This window comes from Notolepis coatsorum (genome assembly GCF_963971535.1).
Source record: "Notolepis coatsorum genome assembly, chromosome: 4".
NCBI lineage: Eukaryota > Metazoa > Chordata > Actinopteri > Aulopiformes > Paralepididae > Notolepis > Notolepis coatsorum.
In genome coordinates, this window is record NC_140168.1 from 16,004,172 (window position 1) to 16,026,075 (window position 21,904).

At 44.9% G+C, this 21,904-nt stretch overlaps 2 protein-coding genes across 3 annotated transcripts in view; both read right to left on the bottom strand.

The window, feature by feature from the left end:
- Nucleotides 1-5,746: 5,746 nt before the first annotated feature.
- On the bottom strand, nt 5,747-14,554 carry LOC311226868 (uncharacterized protein). The gene is made up of 2 exons (XM_084312295.1): nt 14,434-14,554; nt 5,747-7,204 (listed from the first exon to the last, which is right to left on the bottom strand). Exons 1-2 carry the CDS (start codon nt 14,470-14,472, stop codon nt 6,569-6,571), a joined length of 675 nt encoding a protein of 224 aa, XP_084168421.1. The 5' UTR covers nt 14,473-14,554; the 3' UTR covers nt 5,747-6,568.
- A 230-nt stretch (nt 14,555-14,784) lies between these two features.
- Nucleotides 14,785-21,904, bottom strand: part of LOC311226862 (guanylate-binding protein 1-like) — a 29,823-nt gene continuing 22,703 nt past the window's right edge. For both annotated transcript variants that reach the window (XM_084312285.1, XM_084312286.1), the window contains exon 10: nt 14,785-15,413. In XM_084312285.1, the coding sequence (XP_084168411.1) occupies nt 15,010-15,413 (404 nt within the window). In that variant the 3' untranslated portion in view covers nt 14,785-15,009. The remainder of the gene's footprint in view (nt 15,414-21,904) is intronic.

A 21,904-nucleotide genomic window follows, 5' to 3' on the forward strand; every position in this document is an offset into this window, starting at 1 on the left:
ATTCTTACATGCACATGTTTCCATACTATGTTCATAAAACCTATAGACACTGTTCTTTCTAAACACTTCATATTGGAGCCTGATCTTGATGTAAATAACCGTTGTATGTTTTTGCCGATTGCAAGCATCAAATTGCAAGGATCAAATTGTAGCTAACAGAAAATGTCTCCGTGTGATTTTACTGCACATTTTAGCAAATGATCTTCTGTTTCATACGTGCTTGAATAGTTTAATATTTTAATTCGTTCAACAGCACGGTGACTCTGTTGAACAAGTGGCTACCTCAGAGGGATTGATACGCTGATTTGTATTTATTTCGAATAAATGTAAAAAAGTATGTGCCTAGTGTCTTTTTTAATCTCAACAATCAAATAATTATGTTAACTGATTCAGCGCCAGCCATTATCCCCATCCTTGTAGTCAATGGGCCATGCTTTAAAAGATAGGCATTTTCATTGTGCGTCACGATGTTTGCAGAGCTATATCTATATTCTATATTATAGCTATGGAGACAATACTATGGCTCATTTGACAGTCACTATCTCTCATCCAACATGTAAAAAAGAGTAAATCTTTTCATGTATACGTTCGCGTGTTATCCTGTGGTGAATATTGTATAGTTTCAGACTGATCCGGGCTAATTCCTGGAAGCTGAGTTATAGAGCGGTATGTGCATTTTGCGAAAGTCGTTCGCGTTCCTCGCCTGGACACGATATTATTAACAAATCAAAAGGTATAGGGTCACGTGGGCTTAGTGGCCAATCAGAGAAACCCGGAAACCGAACAGCGTTGTAGAAGGCATAGACGCGTCCGCTTCCTGCTCTGTTGTGTGTGTCTGTGTGAGCGTGCAGTAGCGACGCCCACAAAGCACTGAAAGCGAGGCTTCTCTTGGTAACGTCACACGCAACAAGTTACCGTAGTATTCGGTGCAGCGCGCCAGTCAATTTAACTACATGCATATTTTACACAAACGTTTCTGTGCACGACAGATTTCAGATGTGCGCAGGAGCGTTTTGCGCGCGGCTGCCGCTTCACTTCCGCTCCCATGTTAACGGACGCTACTGGCCGCAAGTGGGAGCGCTCCTCGCGGGCGGCTCCCGAGCGGCAAGCTATCTTTTCCGCTTCAATTGGATTCGAGGCGGCACGGGAGGCGTGCGCCATGCGATTGATTGATTGATTGGAAATTTTATTAACAGATTGCAGAATGGGTACAATACAGTACAGCTCTCTCTTTTTCTCTCTCTTTATTCTCCCTGCCTTTCTTTCTCTCTCTCTCTCCAGTCTCTTTCTCCCCCTCTTTCTTTCTTTCTCGTTTTCTCTCTAGAGAGAGAGAGAGAGAGGGGGAGAGAGAGAGCGAGAGGGAGAGAGAGAGAGAGAGAGAGAGAGAGAGTGCTGAGAGGGCTCCGCGCTGAGAAGTCGGACTCTGTGTGTCTGGCCAGGCGCGCGATCCCGCTAGGAACCCGTGCGTGAAATTCGTGCACGTTCAATGTGCCCGAGCCTTTAGGGGGAACATTGGCGGTAGGCAGGGGCGGACTGGGACACAAATTCAGCCCGGGACATTCAGACGCACCAGCCCACACACCGGCCCACGCACCGGCCCACGCAACGGCCGTTATGAACACTTGTCCAGTATTAAACAACCCAAGGCTGTGGCTAAGGAGTCAACATCAGGGAGACTAAAATCTACACCCCGCCCCTAGATGTGCACTCGTGCACAGTGCACGCACGCACACACACACACACATATATACCATTACTTTCTGTCATTGACATACATTTTTTTTTTTTACTAACATCTTAGTGCCTCATTAGCCTAGGGATTAAGGATACGTGAAGTATTACCTACACCATAATAATATTGAGGTTTTGATCCATAGAAAGGTCTGTGCTACACAATTTCAGTTAGATTAGATTTTATTGTCCTTTAATTTTGCACTCATGACATTAGTTGCTTGCCGTTTAATCAACATCAAAAGACCCCCCACTTCCTCCCAGACACCCATTCCAAGAGCCTGTTCGCTTTCCAGGTCTCTCTCTCTCTCTCTCTGTCTGTGTGTCTCTCTCTCTCTGTCTGTGTGTCTCTCTCTCTCTTTCTCTCTCTGTCTGTGTGTGTGTCTCTCTCTCTCTCTCTCTCTCTCTCACAGCTTGGAATGATGGAATCATCCATGATAAATGAACTTTGACTTGAATGAATGCCCATTCTTTCTCTAGAACAATACAGATTGACAAACTATTATGCACTATACAACTAAGGTTAATAAGTTATAATTAAGATATCAATTGTATAAGATTTATTTAGGATAACTAAAGACAGGACTTTACTAAAGGTTGACACTCACAGTAATTTCTTCCAGAACAAGCTTAAAATAGCAAAGGATATATGGTTGATCACGCTAGCACGCCCCCCTTATCGCCGCCAGTTAGCGCTTACGCCCGCGCATGAGCCGCGACAAGCCACTTCAATGACAGAGCTCTCATATTTGCGAATGCATAAACTATATCTTAAATTATGGCTGTGTCTAATATGGCCGTCGCTTATCAATGACTTGTTTTGTTTACATCAGGGTGAACGCTGTTGCATTCGCAAATATGAGAGCCAGCAATACGCAGCTCCAGTTAACCTAATTTATACCGTAACGAATCATTAAAAAAATATACCGTTAACTGGAATATGTTGTTTCTTTACACATATGTTGGATTATGTAATTGGTTTGTCATGACAAACCAATAAAAAATCGCTACTTTACATCAGGGTGAATGCTGTTATGCTGCCACCACCCACTTCAATGACAGAGCTCTCATATTTGCAAATGCATAAACTATATCTTAAATTATGGCTATGTGTCTAATATGGCCGTCGCTTATCAATGACTTGTTTTGTTTACATCAGGGTGAACGCTGTTGCATTCGCAAATATGAGAGCTCTGTCAATTGATTTTAATTTTTTTTTTTTTTTTTACTTTTTTTTTGTCCTCCTTTTTCCTCCGATTTTCTCCCATCCTAATATTAGTCGTTATGCCAATTCCCAATCCCCTTCCTGGTCGCTGCGCACTTACCCCCCACAGTCGGTCTGGGAGAGTGGAGGCTATCACATGCTTCCTCCGACACACGTCCAGCCAATCAACCGCTTCTTTTCACCTGGCAGCGCGGACTCTCACTGAGAGGGTGTAACGTGTGGAAGGTTCACACTACCCCCCTTAGATCCTATCCGCGCTGAGCAGGCGCCCCGACCGAACTGTAGGAGTCGCTGTTTACAACGACCCGGACCCACCCCGCCAGCTTTCCCACCCTCTAATAACGGCCAGCCAAGCTGGTGACAACGCCGGAGCTGTGAGCTGGATTCGAACAGGCGAATCCAGCGTCTCCGGTGTTGGTGACGAACGCAATCTCTGCTACGCCACCTGACCGCCCTCTGTCAATTGATCTTAAATTATGGCTATGTATCTAATATGTTGTGGAAAAAAAGTCTGCACACCGTCTGTAGTGTTCCCAAGTTTTAATATACTTGAACACAACGTTTCGGCCTGTGGCCTTTTTCAAGTGTCACCAACATGTGAAAAGGGGTGGGGTATATATACATATACAAATTAAGGGTCAAGGTTGAGCCAGGTCAAGGTTCAAATCAATTAGCCTATAGGCTACACATTTACAGACCATATTGCAGCTCAAGTGCCAGAACATACGGTACATAGTTACAATAACAGTAGTACGGTAATTAGTAGTTAGATGTGACACACCTTCACATGACAAAATAGAGAAAAAATATATAAGAAAACTTAAAAAACAGAAACATTTATTAAAAAAACAGAATCAGACAGAATGTGTGTATTTACAGGAAGGGTTTGATATCAAACTCTTCATTCAGTCCAAGAGGGGCCATAGTCTGCAGGGTGTGTATATGGTAGGTCTCTCTCTGCAAAAGTAGTTTGCCATGGTCTCCGCCTCTCGCTGGTCTATCTACCTTTTCAATGCCAGTGTACCTTAATAAAAAAAAATGTATGTGAATATACATGTATACATTTATATAGCCAAGAATTATTATTCAAATTATTATTTAAGAGGGAATAAATATTGTTCCTTAAAAAAAAAATAAAAAAACGAAGGCGGCATCCCACACTAACGGACGTAAAGAAAGACGCAGGCGCGTAAAGTACTGGCAAGCTAGTAGCCAAATGCATGGAGGATCGAGGTGACTGGTAACACAACACAGCTGGGGCTCAGCCTGCCTGGCCCAGCTGAGGGCTCTTCCGAGGACGACCTAGAGAGATGTGTAGTGAGATGTTACCAATAAAAAGACAGTATGAACCCAGATTCGGCTCAAACAAGGGACTAAACACGGTGCGCAATTATGCCACAACAATGTGGAAGGCCCTACCCACAGCCGTAAAATAATGTGAATCCCTACCCTCCTTCAAAACCGCTCTCAAAGAGCACCTATGGGAGGCTGCAATTCAAAACTGGCACCGGTAAATGTCCAAACCACCCAACCCCCTCCAATGTAGTTTCTTCCCCCTCGAATGTATATATTTTCTTTTATGATCTCTGTCTCTTAAACAGTCATGTATGTCATAAATGTCATGATGAATTGAAAATGGGGGACCCTGATCAACAAGACAAAAGTCTTTCTCTGGTCTGCATCCCCTTAACAATTGTGTGTATTGAGCCGTACTGTATTGTACCCATTCTGCAATCTGTTAATAAAATACAATCAATCAATGTTCAATCAAACAGTTCTTATAAACCTCATTCCAGTGTGATCACGGGCGGGACATTAAGTATTTTCACGTGACACTGGAAAGTGAGTCCTTACCCTTCCAGTTTGATTGAGCCTGTGTCTTGATGTTGTGTAAGCTATGTGCATTCATGTTTAAGAACATAGCTGCCCTTTGACTCCGTGAATGACTACGTCTTTGTGTAGTTTGGATAATTACTGTCTGATAATGAAATCAGTGACCCTTAATGGCTGTTAAAAATCACCAGACCTTTATTCAATCACCATATATACGTTTAATTCTTAATCAGAGTGGCAGGATCCTTCGATATGCCCATATTGATATAACAAAGCACCTTGTAAGGTCAACTCAACAAGATATCGGATCGTTTGTAATGAGAGCCACAGACTCCAACCATTTGCATTTTACTTTGTCATTTAGCTGAACACTTTTATCCAAAGAGACTTACAAGTTGTGTACAACAAGTGAGGAGGAAGGGTACAACTCTGGCAGCTAAGGGTAAGTAAGATTGTTCATCAAACAGTGTTGAACCTGAGTGCTACAGTCTTGAGTGTATAGTAGTAAAGACAGCATAGTAGGTAGTAATATAGGCAAGGTAGATTACTTAGTAGCAAAGTGCATAATAGTAAAAGACAGTATGAAGGTTATTTATTTATGTATTTATTCATGTATTTATTTTCATTTCAGATGTTGATTGAATAATTTCAGTTGTCCTGACTTCCTGGTGGGAAGTTCGTTCCACCATTGTGGAGCGAGATCTTTCATGTCCCCCCCAGGAGCTCTGACAGGAGTGGGTCTGAGGCCAGAAGAACATAGGGGTCTTTTACACAAGTTCTACTCTGTCAGGAGCTCTGATATGAGTGGGTCTGAGGCCAGAAGAACATAGGGGTCTTTTACACAAGTTCTACTCTGTCAGGAGCTCTGATATGAGTGGGTCTGAGGCCAGAAGAACATAGGGGTCTTTTACACAAGTTCTACTCTGTCAGGAGCTCTGATATGAGTGGGTCTGAGGCCAGAAGAACATAGGGGTCTTTTACACAAGTTCTACTCTGTCAGGAGCTCTGATACGAGTGGGTCTGAGGCCAGAAGAACATAGGGGTCTTTTACACAAGTTCTACTCTGTCAGGAGCTCTGATATGAGTGGGTCTGAGGCCAGAAGAACATAGGGGTCTTTTACACAAGTTCTACTCACTCCAGGTCCAATGTCTCACTCTAGCTGCTTGTTCACAGTTCACTCATGTGGAGTAAGCAGGTAATGGCTGAGTTTAAAACAGTGTAACAGTGTACAACAGTCCTCGCTATTATGGACCGTAATGTTACGACCATTTAGACTCAACCACAGAATTACACGCTCATATAGAATCAGAATCTACACAGTTCTCATGCCTAACGATCTAATATCTTAGTAAGTGGTAATGATCGTGAACATTTTCTTATAAACGCATTTCTATTTTGACACCGATCCTACTTGCACCCAGTTCATTAATGTTTTTATACCTTTGCTGTTCTCGTCTGTTATAAACAACGCTGTGTTGAAAGTCATTCGGCACACAGGAAGTGATGTGTTTCACGTCTCCAACAGCGTGTTTGTTTGGAATGAATAGAGGGCTAACTCAGTAGTTACCATGGATTTTCAAGATGGAAAGCAAGTCAAATACATTGCAAAAAAACACAATAACAATGAGCACTTATCACCAGTATGTGTCACCAAAACAAACAAAAATTAGGATCTTGTGGACCACTTTAAGGAATGTGTTGGGCAACACCTAAAGCATACAGCTAGAATTACTTGAGCAGAGGGCAGGCCCACGTTCCGACATTCAAATGCAAATGTATCACCCCCTATTAGAATAATATAGATAGATAATAAGATAGATACCCAATAGTGCTGGGTATGGTATTCCACTCTGGGTGCTGGCTCTGGGGGCGCCCTGGGTGCTCTGGGCACTGGCTCTGGGGGCGCCCTGGGCACTCTGGGCGCTGGGGGCACCCTGGGCTCTGGGGGCACTCTGGGTGCTGGCTCTGGGGGCGCCCTGGGTGCTCTGGGCGCTGGCTCGGGGGGGGCTCTGGGCTCTGGAGGCACTCTGGGTGCTGGCTCTGGGGGCATTCTGGGTGCTGGCTCTGGGGGCACTCTGGGTGCTGGCTCTGTGGGCACTGGCTCTGGGGGGGTTCTGGGCTCTTGTCTTGCTCTGTTCTTTCAAATGCTTAATGTTGTAGTAGTGACTCATGCCTTCACTAAGATTTCGTGAGACACCATTCACCATGTTAGCAAAATCGCAAGATCGCTCCAAAACTTCCTTATCAGATTTGAGCTTCTCCATCATCCTCTTCAGGTGGCATATCTCCTCCTCCATGGCTCTTTCTTTCTTGGTGAAGTGTTTCTCCTGCAACAACCTCATCTCCTGCAGTTTGCTCTCCATCGCTCTCTCCATCTCGTGCTTCTGCTGTTCCACCTCCTGGTCGCACTTGATCTAAGGTCACGGGGGAAAAGCAATCGCTAATTGTTTGGCAATTTATTTATATTCATGAGAATGAATGACACACAGGTTGTGCAACAGAATTTGAGAAAAGGGGAAATGAATAAATAAATAATAAACCCCAAATAAACTTTTATTAACTTTTACTATTCGTAGTATTCGACCGCAGACATCTTGGTCACAAACAACAGGCGATTCTAATCGAATAACAGGCGATTCTGATCAAATAGCAGGCGATTCTGATCAAATAGCAGGTGATTCTAATCAAATAGCAGGCGATTCTAATCAAATAACAGGCGAATCTAATCAAATAGCAGGTGATTCTAATCAGATAGCAGGCGATTCTAATCAAATAACAGGCGATTCTAATAAAATAGCAGGCAATTCTAATAAAATAACAGGCGATTCTAATCATATAGCAGGGGATTCTGATCAAATAACAGGCGATTCTAGTCATAAGAACACGCATTTCTTTAGAAAGGTCAGAACACAGGGTCGCCCCCCCGGTGTGGTGTCCCTGGAGCGGTTTGGAAGAGATGGTGGTGGGAATCAAACCCCTAACCCTGGCAGTGTTCACACTGCAAGTCTTAGTGCTCAATTCTCATTTATTACTGAGATCTGATTGGCTGTTCACATTCCTTTTTAAATGTGACCAATATCAGACTCCAGTGTGAACCGGTCACGCTCCTGAACTGACCCGCATGCGCAAATGAATAAAGATGATGGACGTAAAAAGAAATTGGGACAAATGTCAACAAGGTCGTATTGCAAAAGATCAGACCTGTATCTGATTCAGGACCACAAAATAAAAGTGGTCCCAAGAGGAGGAATAGGACAGGGAGCGAAGGCAGGATGCAGACTAGTTTTGTTTATTGCCTATTTTCTTTTTTTTTAATCCACTTTTTCTCCTTATTTTCTATTTTTCTCCCATCCCAATTTCGTATCGCCAATTCTCCCCTCCCCTGTCTTGAACGTTGCTAGACTATGCCTCCCACTGGTCAGCTGTAGTGAGGATAGAAGCCTTGCATCACGTGTCCCCTCCAATACACGAGGAGGCAGCCTGTCGCATCTTTTCACCACTCTCAGTGGCGAGGAGTAACGCGTGGGTGACCTGTCCCCTACAGGTCACCCAACCGACCTGTAGGAGTCGCTGTCCACAACGTCCAATCCCCACCCATCGACTTTCCACCCGCTACCTCTGCCAATTGAGATAGTATGACGACTGGCCCAAGCCGCAGGCAACGCTGACTCGGTGAGTCGAGACCGGAGTCTCTTGCATTGGTGACGAGCGCAATCTCCGCTACGCCACCCAGCCGCCCGTTTATTGCCTACTTATCTCTTTAATTTCATCCCATTTTGAGTAAATAAATACACTGTTATTATACAGTAAAATATTGTGTGTTGTTTTCTATTTGAGTATACGTAAAAACATTACATGTTTTTTTTTTTTACAGAACCAAGCATTTCACTGTAATGTACATGTACTTTATACGTGTCAAATACAGTAAGACAAAACTTGAAACATCCAACAGGTGAACGTGTAACACATGCAAAGGCATAATTCTACTGATAAATAATTTTTTTTTTTATCAATTTTTTTTATTATTACTTCACATGAAAACAAGACAACACAATATAATAACAATACACAGAACTTCACAGGAAGATAACAGAAACAATAATAATAAAAGAAATAACAAATTATAAAAACAGAGTACAACATTTTAAATTTTTAAAGGGGTACTATCCTACAAATGGCCTTTCCCAGTATTCAGTACCGTTTCCCGGCCGTGTGGCTCTATATTAATAAGACTTATGTCTTTAATTCTCATCTTAAGATCTTGAGGTAGAAAACGCTGCTTTTGAGTACTTGACTAGAAATACAAAACAATTAACCTTTTCGAAAAACAAAACCCTACAGAGTGTTCCATAGACTCACAGGAATCGTGCAAAAGTGCCCAAATAGTGAAGAAATAGCAAAATAGCTCCCCCCCAATAAAATTCCCCCAGTTAAAGTTAAGAAGGACAAGACAAAAGACAAGACAATTCCTCCTCCCCCTCCCACGAGACCGCCGGACTCCCCCGAACATGCACCTCAACCCCGCTCAGCCGCACACGGCGGTCCTGACCTTCTCAGCTGCCGCAAACCACAGGTCAATACCAGCCTGCCCCACCCCAATCACCCGCGCCGTGGATATCTCAAGATAAATCACATCCAACAGTGTTAGGGACCAGTTAATCACTGTGAGCTTCTCAGGCTCCTTCCATCTCAATGCTATTAGCTTCTTCGCTGCTGTGACGCCCGCTAGGACAACCCTTTTTAGTTGTACGGACGCGGGTAGTGTCGTTATATCGTTCAGGAGTAGCGTAACAGCTGTGAATGGGATAGTTAAGCCACACAAATCTGAAAGTTTGTCCGTTATTGACCTCCAGAAGCGGGCCACTGGTGGGCAATCCCAATACATATGCATATAAGTGCCAGCGGCCCTTTGAGAGCACAAAGTGCACCGAGAGTCGGTTACCAGTCCCATAGCAAATAGCTTCCTAGGTGTAAGATAGGTCCTATGAATATAATTAAAATTAATTTGCTGGTGATTGGGGTTGCGGGAAGACAATGCCACATTTGCCCAAACATCATCCCAGTCAAACTCGGGGTCCAGCTCCGGGATATCCCCACGCCAGATTGTATCCAATGACATTTTTATACGTGGATTGAATTAAGAGCGTATAAAAGTCTGAGACAAACCCTCTGGAGGTCGTCCTGTCCACTATGAGCCTGAGGAAGGGGTGTGGTTGCAAAGCTTGAGCCCACGGCACGCCATGCGCCCTCAGCGCTGACCTTAGTTGAAGGTAAAGAAAGAAGGACTCGCCGGGAAGGTCATAAAATTCTCTTAAGTCCTGAAACGCCCGAAGGCCGTTCTTATCATAAATATCCTCCAGAGTATGAACTCCCCTGCTTTGCCATTGAGGAATACTAACCGGCTTGTGCCCAACAAGTAGTTGCTGATTATAAAAAATTGGAGAGTCCAGGTGCCATGGGCATTTAACCCCACACGACTTCTGTACATTACGCCACGTTTGGATCACGCGAGTTATGATCGGTCCATACCTCAGTCGTCATTTCGAAATAGGGACAGTGGAGTACACTACATCCTGCAATCTTAGCGGTGAAACCGCCGCCGCTTCTAAGGAGCGCCAAGATACAGCCTCTACAGGGTCTAGCCAGCACATCAGAGGTCTCAGTGAAAAGGACCAGAAATAAAGCTTAAAATCAGGGATTGCAAGGCCCCCATCCTGTTTTCTACGTTGAGTAGTAGCTCTTTTGATTCTCAGGCGTTTGTTATTCCAGATAAACTTAGATACCATCGATTGTACCTTGCGCCAGTGGTCTATTGGAGGGGGCAAGGGGAGCATTGAGCTAACAAAATGTATCCTAGGCAGGACGTTCATTTTGATTATGGAAGCCCGGGCTTGTAAGGAGTTAGGAAGGGACGACCACCTGTCTAGATCCTGGCGTATTTTATCATAAGTACCCGTGAAGTTGTACTTAGTAGTTTGACTCAGCGTGGGGAATATCTCTATGCCCAAGTATTTAAAATGTTCCACTATGGGGATATCAGCTGGTAGTCGCACCGCCTTGGCCAGCTCATTAAGAGGTAGGCAGGCTGATTTGTTCCAGTTAATTTTAAAGCCTGACAATTTACCAAAGTCGTCGATTATTCCCAGTAATTTTGTGGCTGACCGGGAGGGGTCGTCCATAAAAATCAGTAGGTCATCCGCATAGAGAGCAATTTTGTGTGGAGTATTATTGACCATTATGGGGACGATGTCCTCCGATTGCCTAATAAATTGGGCCAATGGTTCGAGGGAAAGCGCAAATAGTCCTGGGCTCAGAGGACAACCCTGTCTAGAAGATCTGGAGACTGGAAAAAGTGTGGAACCTTTTTTGCCTGTCAGTATCATTGCCGACGGCGAGGCATACAGGACTTTAATCATATGAATAAAACTCTTTCCAAGACCCATAACCTCAAGTACCTTCCACAGGTATGACCACTCTAGTCTGTCAAACGCCTTCATGGCATCCAGAGACAGAACTGTAGACGGAGCTGTATTGTCTTTACGGTTATCGACTACATGCAACAGCCTCCTAAGGTTATCTGCAGCCAGGCGCCCCGGGATAAAACCAGTCTGATCGCAGTGTACCAATACCGTCATAAATCTCTGCAGGTGGCGGGCCAGCACCTTGGCAAACACTTTTAGATCGGCCCGAGAAGACTCAAGGGTCTATAGCTACCACAATCATTGGGATCTTTATCCTTCTTGAGAAGTAAAGAAATCAACGCCATGTTGACATCTCTTGAGAACTCCCATTGTTCGATAGCGTAATTGATCATATCGAGCATCAATGGACCCAGTTGGTCCCAGAAAGCTAAATATACTTCGGGTGGAATCCCATCCCAGCCTGGTGCCTTACCCCTCTGCATTTCAGCAATCGTCTCCCTAAGTTCCATAAGAGTGATCGGTTTCCCCAGTTCCTTAGCCTCTTCCTCAGAAATGTGGGGTATCTCAAGCCCGCCAATGAACGATTCAAATTTAGAGTTATCGAAATTAACCTCTGAGCTATATAACTGTGAGTAAAACTCTTTAAAAGTGTCGTTGATCTTTTTCAAATCAGTAGTGACTGTTCCCTGTCGCGTCTTGATCGAAGGGATATCCGAGAAATGATCATTCAAGCGTAAATGGCCACTTTGTGATTGCCGAGACAGAGTTCCCCCTCCTGGCACGGGCAGACCGCATGATGAGTTCCCTCTGTTGTAGCCTGTTTAGCTTGACAATGATGGGCCTCGGCTCCCCGCTCACACCAGGACTGGTCTTGCCCGCTCTGTAGGCCGATTCACATACGGGTGGCCTGGGAAGGACATCAGTCCCCAGTATTTTCTGTAGCAGCTCCGGCATGGCTTCCGAGAGCCGACCTCCCTCACTGCCCTCCGGAACACCAACAATCCTGATGTTTAGGGATGCCCCGATCGATCGGCCACCGATCGTTATCGGCCGATAATCAGTATAAATATGCGATCGGGGAATTCCGATAATTAGTCATATTCGCCGATCGCGGAAACTGATCAAGTGGATATCTCACTCGCTTGTCTCAGACGCACAGGACCTGCAAACTGCTCCTCCTCCCTAGCCCCGCCCGTACCCGTGTAGAGTTTGTAAACACAGAGGAGGCGGACCTCCTCTGCTGAGTCTAGATAGCCAATGCCCGCCCACAACCTAGGCAGCCCACACAGCGATAGCAGAGCGAGTGGAAATCACAGCGAGGCAGATAGTGAAACCCGACATCTCGACTGCACTCTGCCAGAGAGGGAGAGAGAGAGAGAGGAGAGAACCCGCGTCTGCGTGTGCTTGTTTACACAGCGTTTCATTCTCAGTCCCACTAGTCCAGGGCTCCCTCTCTCTGTCTCTCCCTCTCTCTGTCTCTCCCTCTCTCTGTCTCTCCCTCTCTCTCTCTCCCTCTCTGGCAGAGTGCAGTCGAGGTGTCTGGTTTCACTATCTGCCTCGCTGTGAGGAGGGGAGGGAGAGAGAGAGGAGAGAGCCCGCGTCTGCGTGTGCTTGTTTACACAGCGTTTCATTCTCAGTCCCGCTGAGTCCAGGGCTCTCTCCCTCTCTCGCTATCGTTACTGTTTAAACAAAATGACCCAGTCAACTATTCACTTTTAGTAGGCATTGTCTAACGGTATTTAGCCGGCTAGCTACTGATAGCTCCGGATATCAACAAATGCCCCAGGAAGTCCAGTAGCCCATGTTGATATCTCCGTTAGCTTGCGTTAGCTGACGTTAGTTCACGGTTCAAAACGAAATGTCCGATTGAACTAAATAGTTGTCTTAACGTCATCTAGCCGGCTAGCAGTAGCTACAGATAGCTCTTGATATCAATGTATTATAACATTGATTTAATGCGTATTCGAGCTGAGGGCTTGCTGAATGTGAAATGACCAAAGCATAACGTTACCAATAGGGTCCCGCTGCAGCGCCGGAGAATCCTTTTTGGAGCTAGGGCTACTAGAGTACACACAGACAGTGGAGCTGTTTGCAGATAGCGAGCATTTTGACTTGTTGCGTGGTGGCGATGTCTCGCAGATAATACAACTACAAGTCTAATTATATAATATATATATTTTATTAAAAAAAAAAAAAAAAAAAAAACTTTTTATATAAAATAATTTTTAATTTCTTTTTAATCAAAAACGATCGGTATCGGATCGGTATCGGCCGATATGGCTCACGACGATCGGTGATCGGTATCGGTGGCAAAAAACGTGATCGGGGCATCCCTACTGATGTTGTATCGTCTCTCCCGGGACTGCATTTCCATAATTACCGACTGTAGTTGGGCAACGTCAGCCTGCCTAGCCAGCAGGGAGCTCTCCAGACCCGCCACCCTCTCGCCCTGTTGTGAGGCCTCTGTCGTTAGCGAGGCTAGTTCATTAGCATTAGCCGTGGAGGTAGCGTGTAGCGACTCCATCTTTTCTCTCAACGGGGCGACCGCCAGCCTGATTTCTTCCGACATTGCCCGATGAAAGGTATCAAAAAGTTCCGTCTGTGCTTTCCTTTGTGCATCAGCGAAGCGTACCTCAAAGTCCGCAAGGAGTTTGGTCACGACCGAGAGAATTTCACTTATTTCAGGCGACGGCGAGGACGGGCTCGGTGCCATTTTGCCGGCTGGAGTGCTCGTAGCTCTGGTTCCCATCGACATCGTGAAAAGTTGAAAAAAGGTCGACGAAAGTAGTAGATACTCGACCACTCAACAAAAAGACCAATAACAAATAAAAAATAAAATAAAGACTAGTGGGGTGACAAGTGTATTTCGCACGATGGTAGGGAGCTCCCGTGAAACACGTCTTACTCCATGAACGCCTGGCTCCGCCGGCTCCACTGATAAATCATTCATATAGTCTTTTCCATTGTGCACACCAGTGTTCAATGAGTGCTTAGAATGTCTACTCATAGATGTTGTATGTGTCTGTCCATTTAGTGAAGAGTTAACAGTAAAGTGTGCTTTTGCAAGAGAAGTGTAGGATTTAGCATTTTGTGTGAGTTTTGAGATTTGTGTTTAGGGTTTTGAGGAAGTCGGGTAGTCTATCAGGAAATGTGTTTAAGCAACAAAACTCTGGTTGCCTAGAAACTTCGTTTAGCCTGTAGTAAGTGCTCAGGGTTGATACCTTCATCTGATGGATGGTCTCCTTAAAACTCCTCTCCATCTCCTGCTTCTCTCTCTCCAGATGTTCCTCCTTCTCTCTCAGTGCCTCTACCTCCTGCTTCGCCAAGGCCACTCGCTTTCTCTCCTCTGCAGCAAGAAAGAGTCCCAAATGAAAGTGAATTCAAAACGTCAGTTTTGAAAAATCGAAATAATTACTGTACTGAATGTAGGCCTACTGCATAATAATGCCAGAGCGAATTCGCTTCGAATTAAGTCGATACAAACACGAATAGATACAACATGATGATTTAGCACTTTGTCTTTATTCAAACAGGATATGTGAAATAACAATATTGAAAAATCACACCCAGCGACTTCAAATACAGTATATCTCAAGCCTTACACAACAATGGCCAAAATAAATGTTTACCATATGCATAAAACCTTTATCAAGCCAATAGCTTGCGACAAGCAGGCTGCTGAAGGTGGTTTTGTACTCAAGAATACAATGATGATCACATAATGTCATGAAACATTACACATAATGACAGAATGAATCACAGAATGAAAACACAAAAGAAAACGAAAACAACCAAAGTCAGTGTTTGCTATTCATCGTGGCCGTCAGCAGCTTATAATTCAAAACGGTGTTCGCGACACCCATTCCAATCTCAATCACTGGCTTGATCTTCTCCAAGAAGCCAGGTCCAGCCCGCCCTGGGCCATGCATGGCCATGAACTCCCCGATTTCTTCTTCCATCCGTTTTGCCTTCCTCTTATGGCCACTTTCCATCAGATCCCTCTGTTCCTGCAGTTTGCATTCCAGGGCCCCCTCGAATTCCTCCTGCTGCTCCTTCTTCTCCTCCTCACACTTCTCCTCCATCCTCCTCAGCCTCTCCTCGTGGCTCCTGCGGTCGTCCTCCATGACGCGCTCCATCTCCAGCTGTCGCTCCGCGGCCGCTTTCTCTTGCTGCTCCAAGCCGGCGGCGGTCCTCCTCTCCTCTGGTGGAGGGGAGTAAAGGAGAGGGCCATTGTCATGGGGCTGTAGTGTCTCATGTACTGTAACTGTCTTCATGGGGCTGTAGTGTCTCATGTACTGTAACTGTCTTCATGGGGCTGTAGTGTCTCATGTACTGTAACTGTCTTCATGGAGCTGTAGTGTCTCATGTACTGTAACTGTCTTCATGGGGCTGTAATGTCTCATGTACTGTAACTGTCTTCATGGAGCTGTAGTGTCTCATGTACTGTAACTGTCTTCATGGAGCTGTAGTGTCTCATGTACTGTAACTGTCTTCATGGGGCTGTAGTGTCTCATGTACTGTAACTGTCTTCATGGAGCTGTAGTGTCTCATGTACTGTAACTGTCTTCATGGGGCTGTAATGTCTCATGTACTGTAACTGTCTTCATGGGGCTGTAATGTCTCATGTACTGTAACTGTCTTCATGGGGCTGTAGTGTCTCATGTACTGTAACTGTCTTCATGGGGCTGTAGTGTCTCATGTACTGTAACTGTCTTCATGGGGCTGTAGTGTCTCATGTACTGTAACTGTCTTCATGGGGCTGTAGTGTCTCATGTACTGTAACTGTCTTCATGGGGCTGTAGTGTCTCATGTACTGTAACTGTCTTCATGGAGCTGTAGTGTCTCATGTACTGTAACTGTCTTCATGGAGCTGTAGTGTCTCATGTACTGTAACTGTCATCATGGGGCTGTAGTGTCTCATGTACTGTAACTGTCTTCATGGGGCTGTAGTGTCTCATGTACTGTAACTGTCTTCATGGGGCTGTAGTGTCTCATGTACTGTAACTGTCTTCATGGAGCTGTAGTGTCTCATGTACTGTAACTGTCTTCATGGGGCTGTAGTGTCTCATGTACTGTAACTGTCTTCATGGAGCTGTAGTGTCTCATGTACTGTAACTGTCTTCATGGAGCTGTAGTGTCTCATGTACTGTAACTGTCTTCATGGAGCTGTAGTGTCTCATGTACTGTAACTGTCTTCATGGGGCTGTAGTGTCTCATGTACTGTAACTGTCTTCATGGGGCTGTAGTGTCTCATGTACTGTAACTGTCTTCATGGGGCTGTAGTGTCTCATGTACTGTAACTGTCTTCATGGGGCTGTAGTGTCTCATGTACTGTAACTGTCTTCATGGAGCTGTAGTGTCTCATGTACTGTAACTGTCTTCATGGAGCTGTAGTGTCTCATGTACTGTAACTGTCTTCATGGAGCTGTAGTGTCTCATGTACTGTAACTGTCTTCATGGGGCTGTAGTGTCTCATGTACTGTAACTGTCTTCATGGAGCTGTAGTGTCTCATGTACTGTAACTGTCTTCATGGAGCTGTAGTGTCTCATGTACTGTAACTGTCTTCATGGAGCTGTAGTGTCTCATGTACTGTAACTGTCTTCATGGGGCTGTAGTGTCTCATGTACTGTAACTGTCTTCATGGGGCTGTAGTGTCTCATGTACTGTAACTGTCTTCATGGGGCTGTAGTGTCTCATGTACTGTAACTGTCTTCATGGGGCTGTAGTGTCTCATGTACTGTAACTGTCTTCATGGAGCTGTAGTGTCTCATGTACTGTAACTGTCTTCATGGGGCTGTAGTGTCTCATGTACTGTAACTGTCTTCATGGAGCTGTAGTGTCTCATGTACTGTAACTGTCTTCATGGAGCTGTAGTGTCTCATGTACTGTAACTGTCTTCATGGAGCTGTAGTGTCTCATGTACTGTAACTGTCTTCATGGAGCTGTAGTGTCTCATGTACTGTAACTGTCTTCATGGAGCTGTAGTGTCTCATGTACTGTAACTGTCTTCATGGAGCTGTAGTGTCTCATGTACTGTAACTGTCTTCATGGAGCTGTAGTGTCTCATGTACTGTAACTGTCTTCATGGGGCTGTAGTGTCTCATGTACTGTAACTGTCTTCATGGAGCTGTAGTGTCTCATGTACTGTAACTGTCTTCATGGGGCTGTAGTGTCTCATGTACTGTAACTGTCTTCATGGAGCTGTAGTGTCTCATGTACTGTAACTGTCTTCATGGAGCTGTAGTGTCTCATGTACTGTAACTGTCTTCATGGAGCTGTAGTGTCTCATGTACTGTAACTGTCTTCATGGAGCTGTAGTGTCTCATGTACTGTAACTGTCTTCATGGAGCTGTAGTGTCTCATGTACTGTAACTGTCTTCATGGGGCTGTAGTGTCTCATGTACTGTAACTGTCTTCATGGAGCTGTAGTGTCTCGTGTACTGTAACTGTCTTCATGGAGCTGTAGTGTCTCATGTACTGTAACTGTCTTCATGGGGCTGTAGTGTCTCATGTACTGTAACTGTCTTCATGGGGCTGTAGTGTCTCATGTACTGTAACTGTCTTCATGGGGCTGTAGTGTCTCATGTACTGTAACTGTCTTCATGGGGCTGTAGTGTCTCATGTACTGTAACTGTCTTCATGGGGCTGTAGTGTCTCATGTACTGTAACTGTCTTCATGGAGCTGTAGTGTCTCATGTACTGTAACTGTCTTCATGGGGCTGTAGTGTCTCATGTACTGTAACTGTCTTCATGGAGCTGTAGTGTCTCATGTACTGTAACTGTCTTCATGGGGCTGTAGTGTCTCATGTACTGTAACTGTCTTCATGGAGCTGTAGTGTCTCATGTACTGTAACTGTCTTCATGGAGCTGTAGTGTCTCATGTACTGTAACTGTCTTCATGGAGCTGTAGTGTCTCATGTACTGTAACTGTCTTCATGGAGCTGTAGTGTCTCATGTACTGTAACTGTCTTCATGGGGCTGTAGTGTCTCATGTACTGTAACTGTCTTCATGGAGCTGTAGTGTCTCATGTACTGTAACTGTCTTCATGGAGCTGTAGTGTCTCATGTACTGTAACTGTCTTCATGGGGCTGTAGTGTCTCATGTACTGTAACTGTCTTCATGGAGCTGTAGTGTCTCATGTACTGTAACTGTCTTCATGGGGCTGTAGTGTCTCATGTACTGTAACTGTCTTCATGGGGCTGTAGTGTCTCATGTACTGTAACTGTCTTCATGGGGCTGTAGTGTCTCATGTACTGTAACTGTCTTCATGGGGCTGTAGTGTCTCATGTACTGTAACTGTCTTCATGGGGCTGTAGTGTCTCATGTACTGTAACTGTCTTCATGGGGCTGTAGTGTCTCATGTACTGTAACTGTCTTCATGGAGCTGTAGTGTCTCATGTACTGTAACTGTCTTCATGGGGCTGTACATTTACATTTACATTTAGTCATTTAGCTGACGCTTTTATCCAAAGCGACTTACAAGTTCTGTGCGACAAGACAGCAAGAAGGGTATAACTATCAGCTGAGTAACAATGTTCATCAAAGTGTTGCGTGTTACAGTGTAGGTTAGTTTATTAGGACAAGTGCATGACATTAAGGTTAGTCGGGGTTAGATTATTTTTTTTTTTTATCATTTCAGATAATGGTTGAAGAAGTGAGTCTTTAGTCGACGGCGAAAGATTGGACGGGATTCGGCTGTCCTAACTGGGATGGGTAGTTCATTCCACCATTGTGGGGCAAGGACTGAAAATAGGCGGCTTCTCTTTGATGACCCTCCGGGAGCTTGGATAGGAGTAGATCTGAGGCGGCCAGAAGACGCAGAGCGTAGGGGTCTTGAGGGTGTGTAGTTAGAGACCATTGACCGGAGGTAGGCGGGAGCGGTTCCCTTTGCCGCACGGTATGCTAGGTCGAGGGCCTTGAAGCGGATACGTGCAGCAATGGGGAGCCAGTGCAGGTCCCTAAGAAGTGGGGTGACATGGGCTGACTTCGGTAAGTTTGAGATCAGGCGGGCCGCTGCATTTTGAATGAGTTGAAGAGGCTTAGTGTCTCATGTACTGTAACTGTCTTCATGGAGCTGTAGTGTCTCATGTACTGTAACTGTCTTCATGGGGCTGTAGTGTCTCATGTACTGTAACTGTCTTCATGGGGCTGTAGTGTCTCATGTACTGTAACTGTCTTCATGGGGCTGTAGTGTCTCATGTACTGTAACTGTCTTCATGGAGCTGTAGTGTCTCATGTACTGTAACTGTCTTCATGGAGCTGTAATGTCTCATGTACTGTAACTGTCTTCATGGGGCTGTAGTGTCTCATGTACTGTAACTGTCTTCATGGAGCTGTAGTGTCTCATGTACTGTAACTGTCTTCATGGAGCTGTAATGTCTCATGTACTGTAACTGTCTTCATGGAGCTGTAATGTCTCATGTACTGTAACTGTCTTCATGGGGCTGTAGTGTCTCATGTACTGTAACTGTCTTCATGGAGCTGTAGTGTCTCATGTACTGTAACTGTCTTCATGGAGCTGTAGTGTCTCATGTACTGTAACTGTCTTCATGGGGCTGTAGTGTCTCATGTACTGTAACTGTCTTCATGGAGCTGTAGTGTCTCATGTACTGTAACTGTCTTCATGGGGCTGTAGTGTCTCATGTACTGTAACTGTCTTCATGGAGCTGTAGTGTCTCATGTACTAGGTTTAGAGCGGTCGTCTGGTAATCGGAAAGGTTCCCGGTTTGATTCCCACTCCTCCCGAGCAGTCCTTGACACTTAACCCCTTACCTGCTCCCGATGAGCAGGCCGGCACCCGTCGGTGTGTGAATGTGTGAGTGGGTGGGTAAAATGTGAGGAACACCAATTGTAAAGCGCTTTTGGATAAAAGCGGTTATATAAATGCACCATTTACCCTTTAGATGTCCTAGCAATTAAAACGACATTTCTGTCGAGGCAATGCAAGTTATTCGGGACAAAAAGATATAAAGTAATTGACAGTGCAGATGGACAAAAGGAACCTCACAACAGCAGTATTTCCCTTTGAGAACAAAGTGAATGCATACCATTTCTTTGCTGTTGTCACCGACCTATTTCTTAACAAATGTTTTTTGTTTTGTTTATTCAACTAAATAAAATGCCCTTGTTTACCTAGCTGCGCAGACCTCCTCACCCCCTATACTAACGTCAGGGCCCTCAGATCGGCAAGGGTCTCCTAACTATACGACTTACTGTGAAGTGGTTGACAAGTGTCATGTCTAAATGTGCTATACAAATAAATTGGATTGATTGATTGATTGATTGATACTATTCAATCGTTTGAAATTTCAGGTTGATAAGTCTTTGATGATTTTGTTCTACAGGGCTTTCATAGTCTGTTGTTTCGTTTGCTGCCATTTGTTGGTATAGAAACCTTTGCGTTAAACAAAAGAATGCCCTTAACTCATTCAGTGCCAATCACGAGAAAAGTCGGGTTAACTCACCAACCGTTGAGCGCCAATCACGAGAAAACTCGGGTTTTAATTGTTATTTCTTTTATTAGCTATATCCATACATTTTTCATCCATCCAGCCTGATGTTATCATTGGGAATGGGTCTGAGCTCGCAAAGGGCAAATATCGCCACCTACGCCTTCCAGCCGGTATTGCACTCCATTAGAAACCATGTAGTTTCTTTTCTGGGCCGATCTGAGCCGTGCGGGCGGGGTTTAAATACTCCGGCAGGACGAGCGTTTACAACAATACATCTACGAGGCTGCCCCCCCCCCCCCCCCCCTTCATATGCAATGCCGCACAACGTGGGACGGACCTCCGCGAGCAGTATTTGGAATGGCGATCAGATCATTGGATCAGAGACAAGGTAAGAACACTATATATCAAATCTTGCGTTGATCTGATATTTCTTTCTCCCGCGATCGAAGCTGTCTGTGTGGACTGTGTTGTGCTTTTTACCTTTGGTGGCGGTGGGGGGGGGGGGGGGGGGCGAGCACCCCGCTACAAGCCCCATTTCATGGGTGCATGAGGAAGGATAATAAAGATAATCTAGCGTTGATTTCAAGAAGATTCGATAATCAGGCGAAAAATTACAACGTGATAAGTGGATTTCACTAAAGGGCTATTATCGCGTCTTTTCCTGGGATTACTAAGAATCACCCAAACTATACTCATATTCAAAACGGTGTAAAACGGAAATGTACCGATGAAAAAACTATCTGTTTTTTGCATGTTGACCAGAAGCAACTCACTGACAATCAACGGTGTTATTAGACCCATAGCTATAATATAAGATATATTTTAAAGGGGACATGCATTATAAATAGGGATGCCCCGATCGATCGGCCAGCGATCGGTATCGGCCGATATTCAGTATAAATATGAGATCGGTGATCGGTGATAATGCTTTATTTTCGCCGATCGGCAAAAAAAAATCGAAAAACATGATCCAATTCTTAGCGGAGATCTCACTGCTGACTCCTCTCTCAGACACACAGAGCTGCGTGAAGCGTACGGCCCCTCCTCTTTCCCAGCCCCTCCCGCACTCGTGTAAACAACAGGCTCCTATGCCTCGCAGTCTGCTATAGTCTGGTGCATGCGACGTGAGCTAACGTTGGCTACCTACCGAGCTAACGTTACTGTTTAAACTAAAAGACCCAGTGACTACATGAGCCATTGTCTAACGTTATCTAGCTGGCTAGCTACTGATAGCTGCT

Bases quoted from the DNA above. Each gene is read 5' to 3' on its own strand.
- LOC311226868 (XM_084312295.1), bottom strand. From the start codon at position 14,472: ATGGAGAGGAGTTTTAAGGAGACCATCCATCAGATGAAG. The intron at 7,205-14,433 runs GTATCAACCCTG...CCGTGACCTTAG, and splicing joins AGACCATCCATCAGATGAAG to ATCAAGTGCGACCAGGAGGT.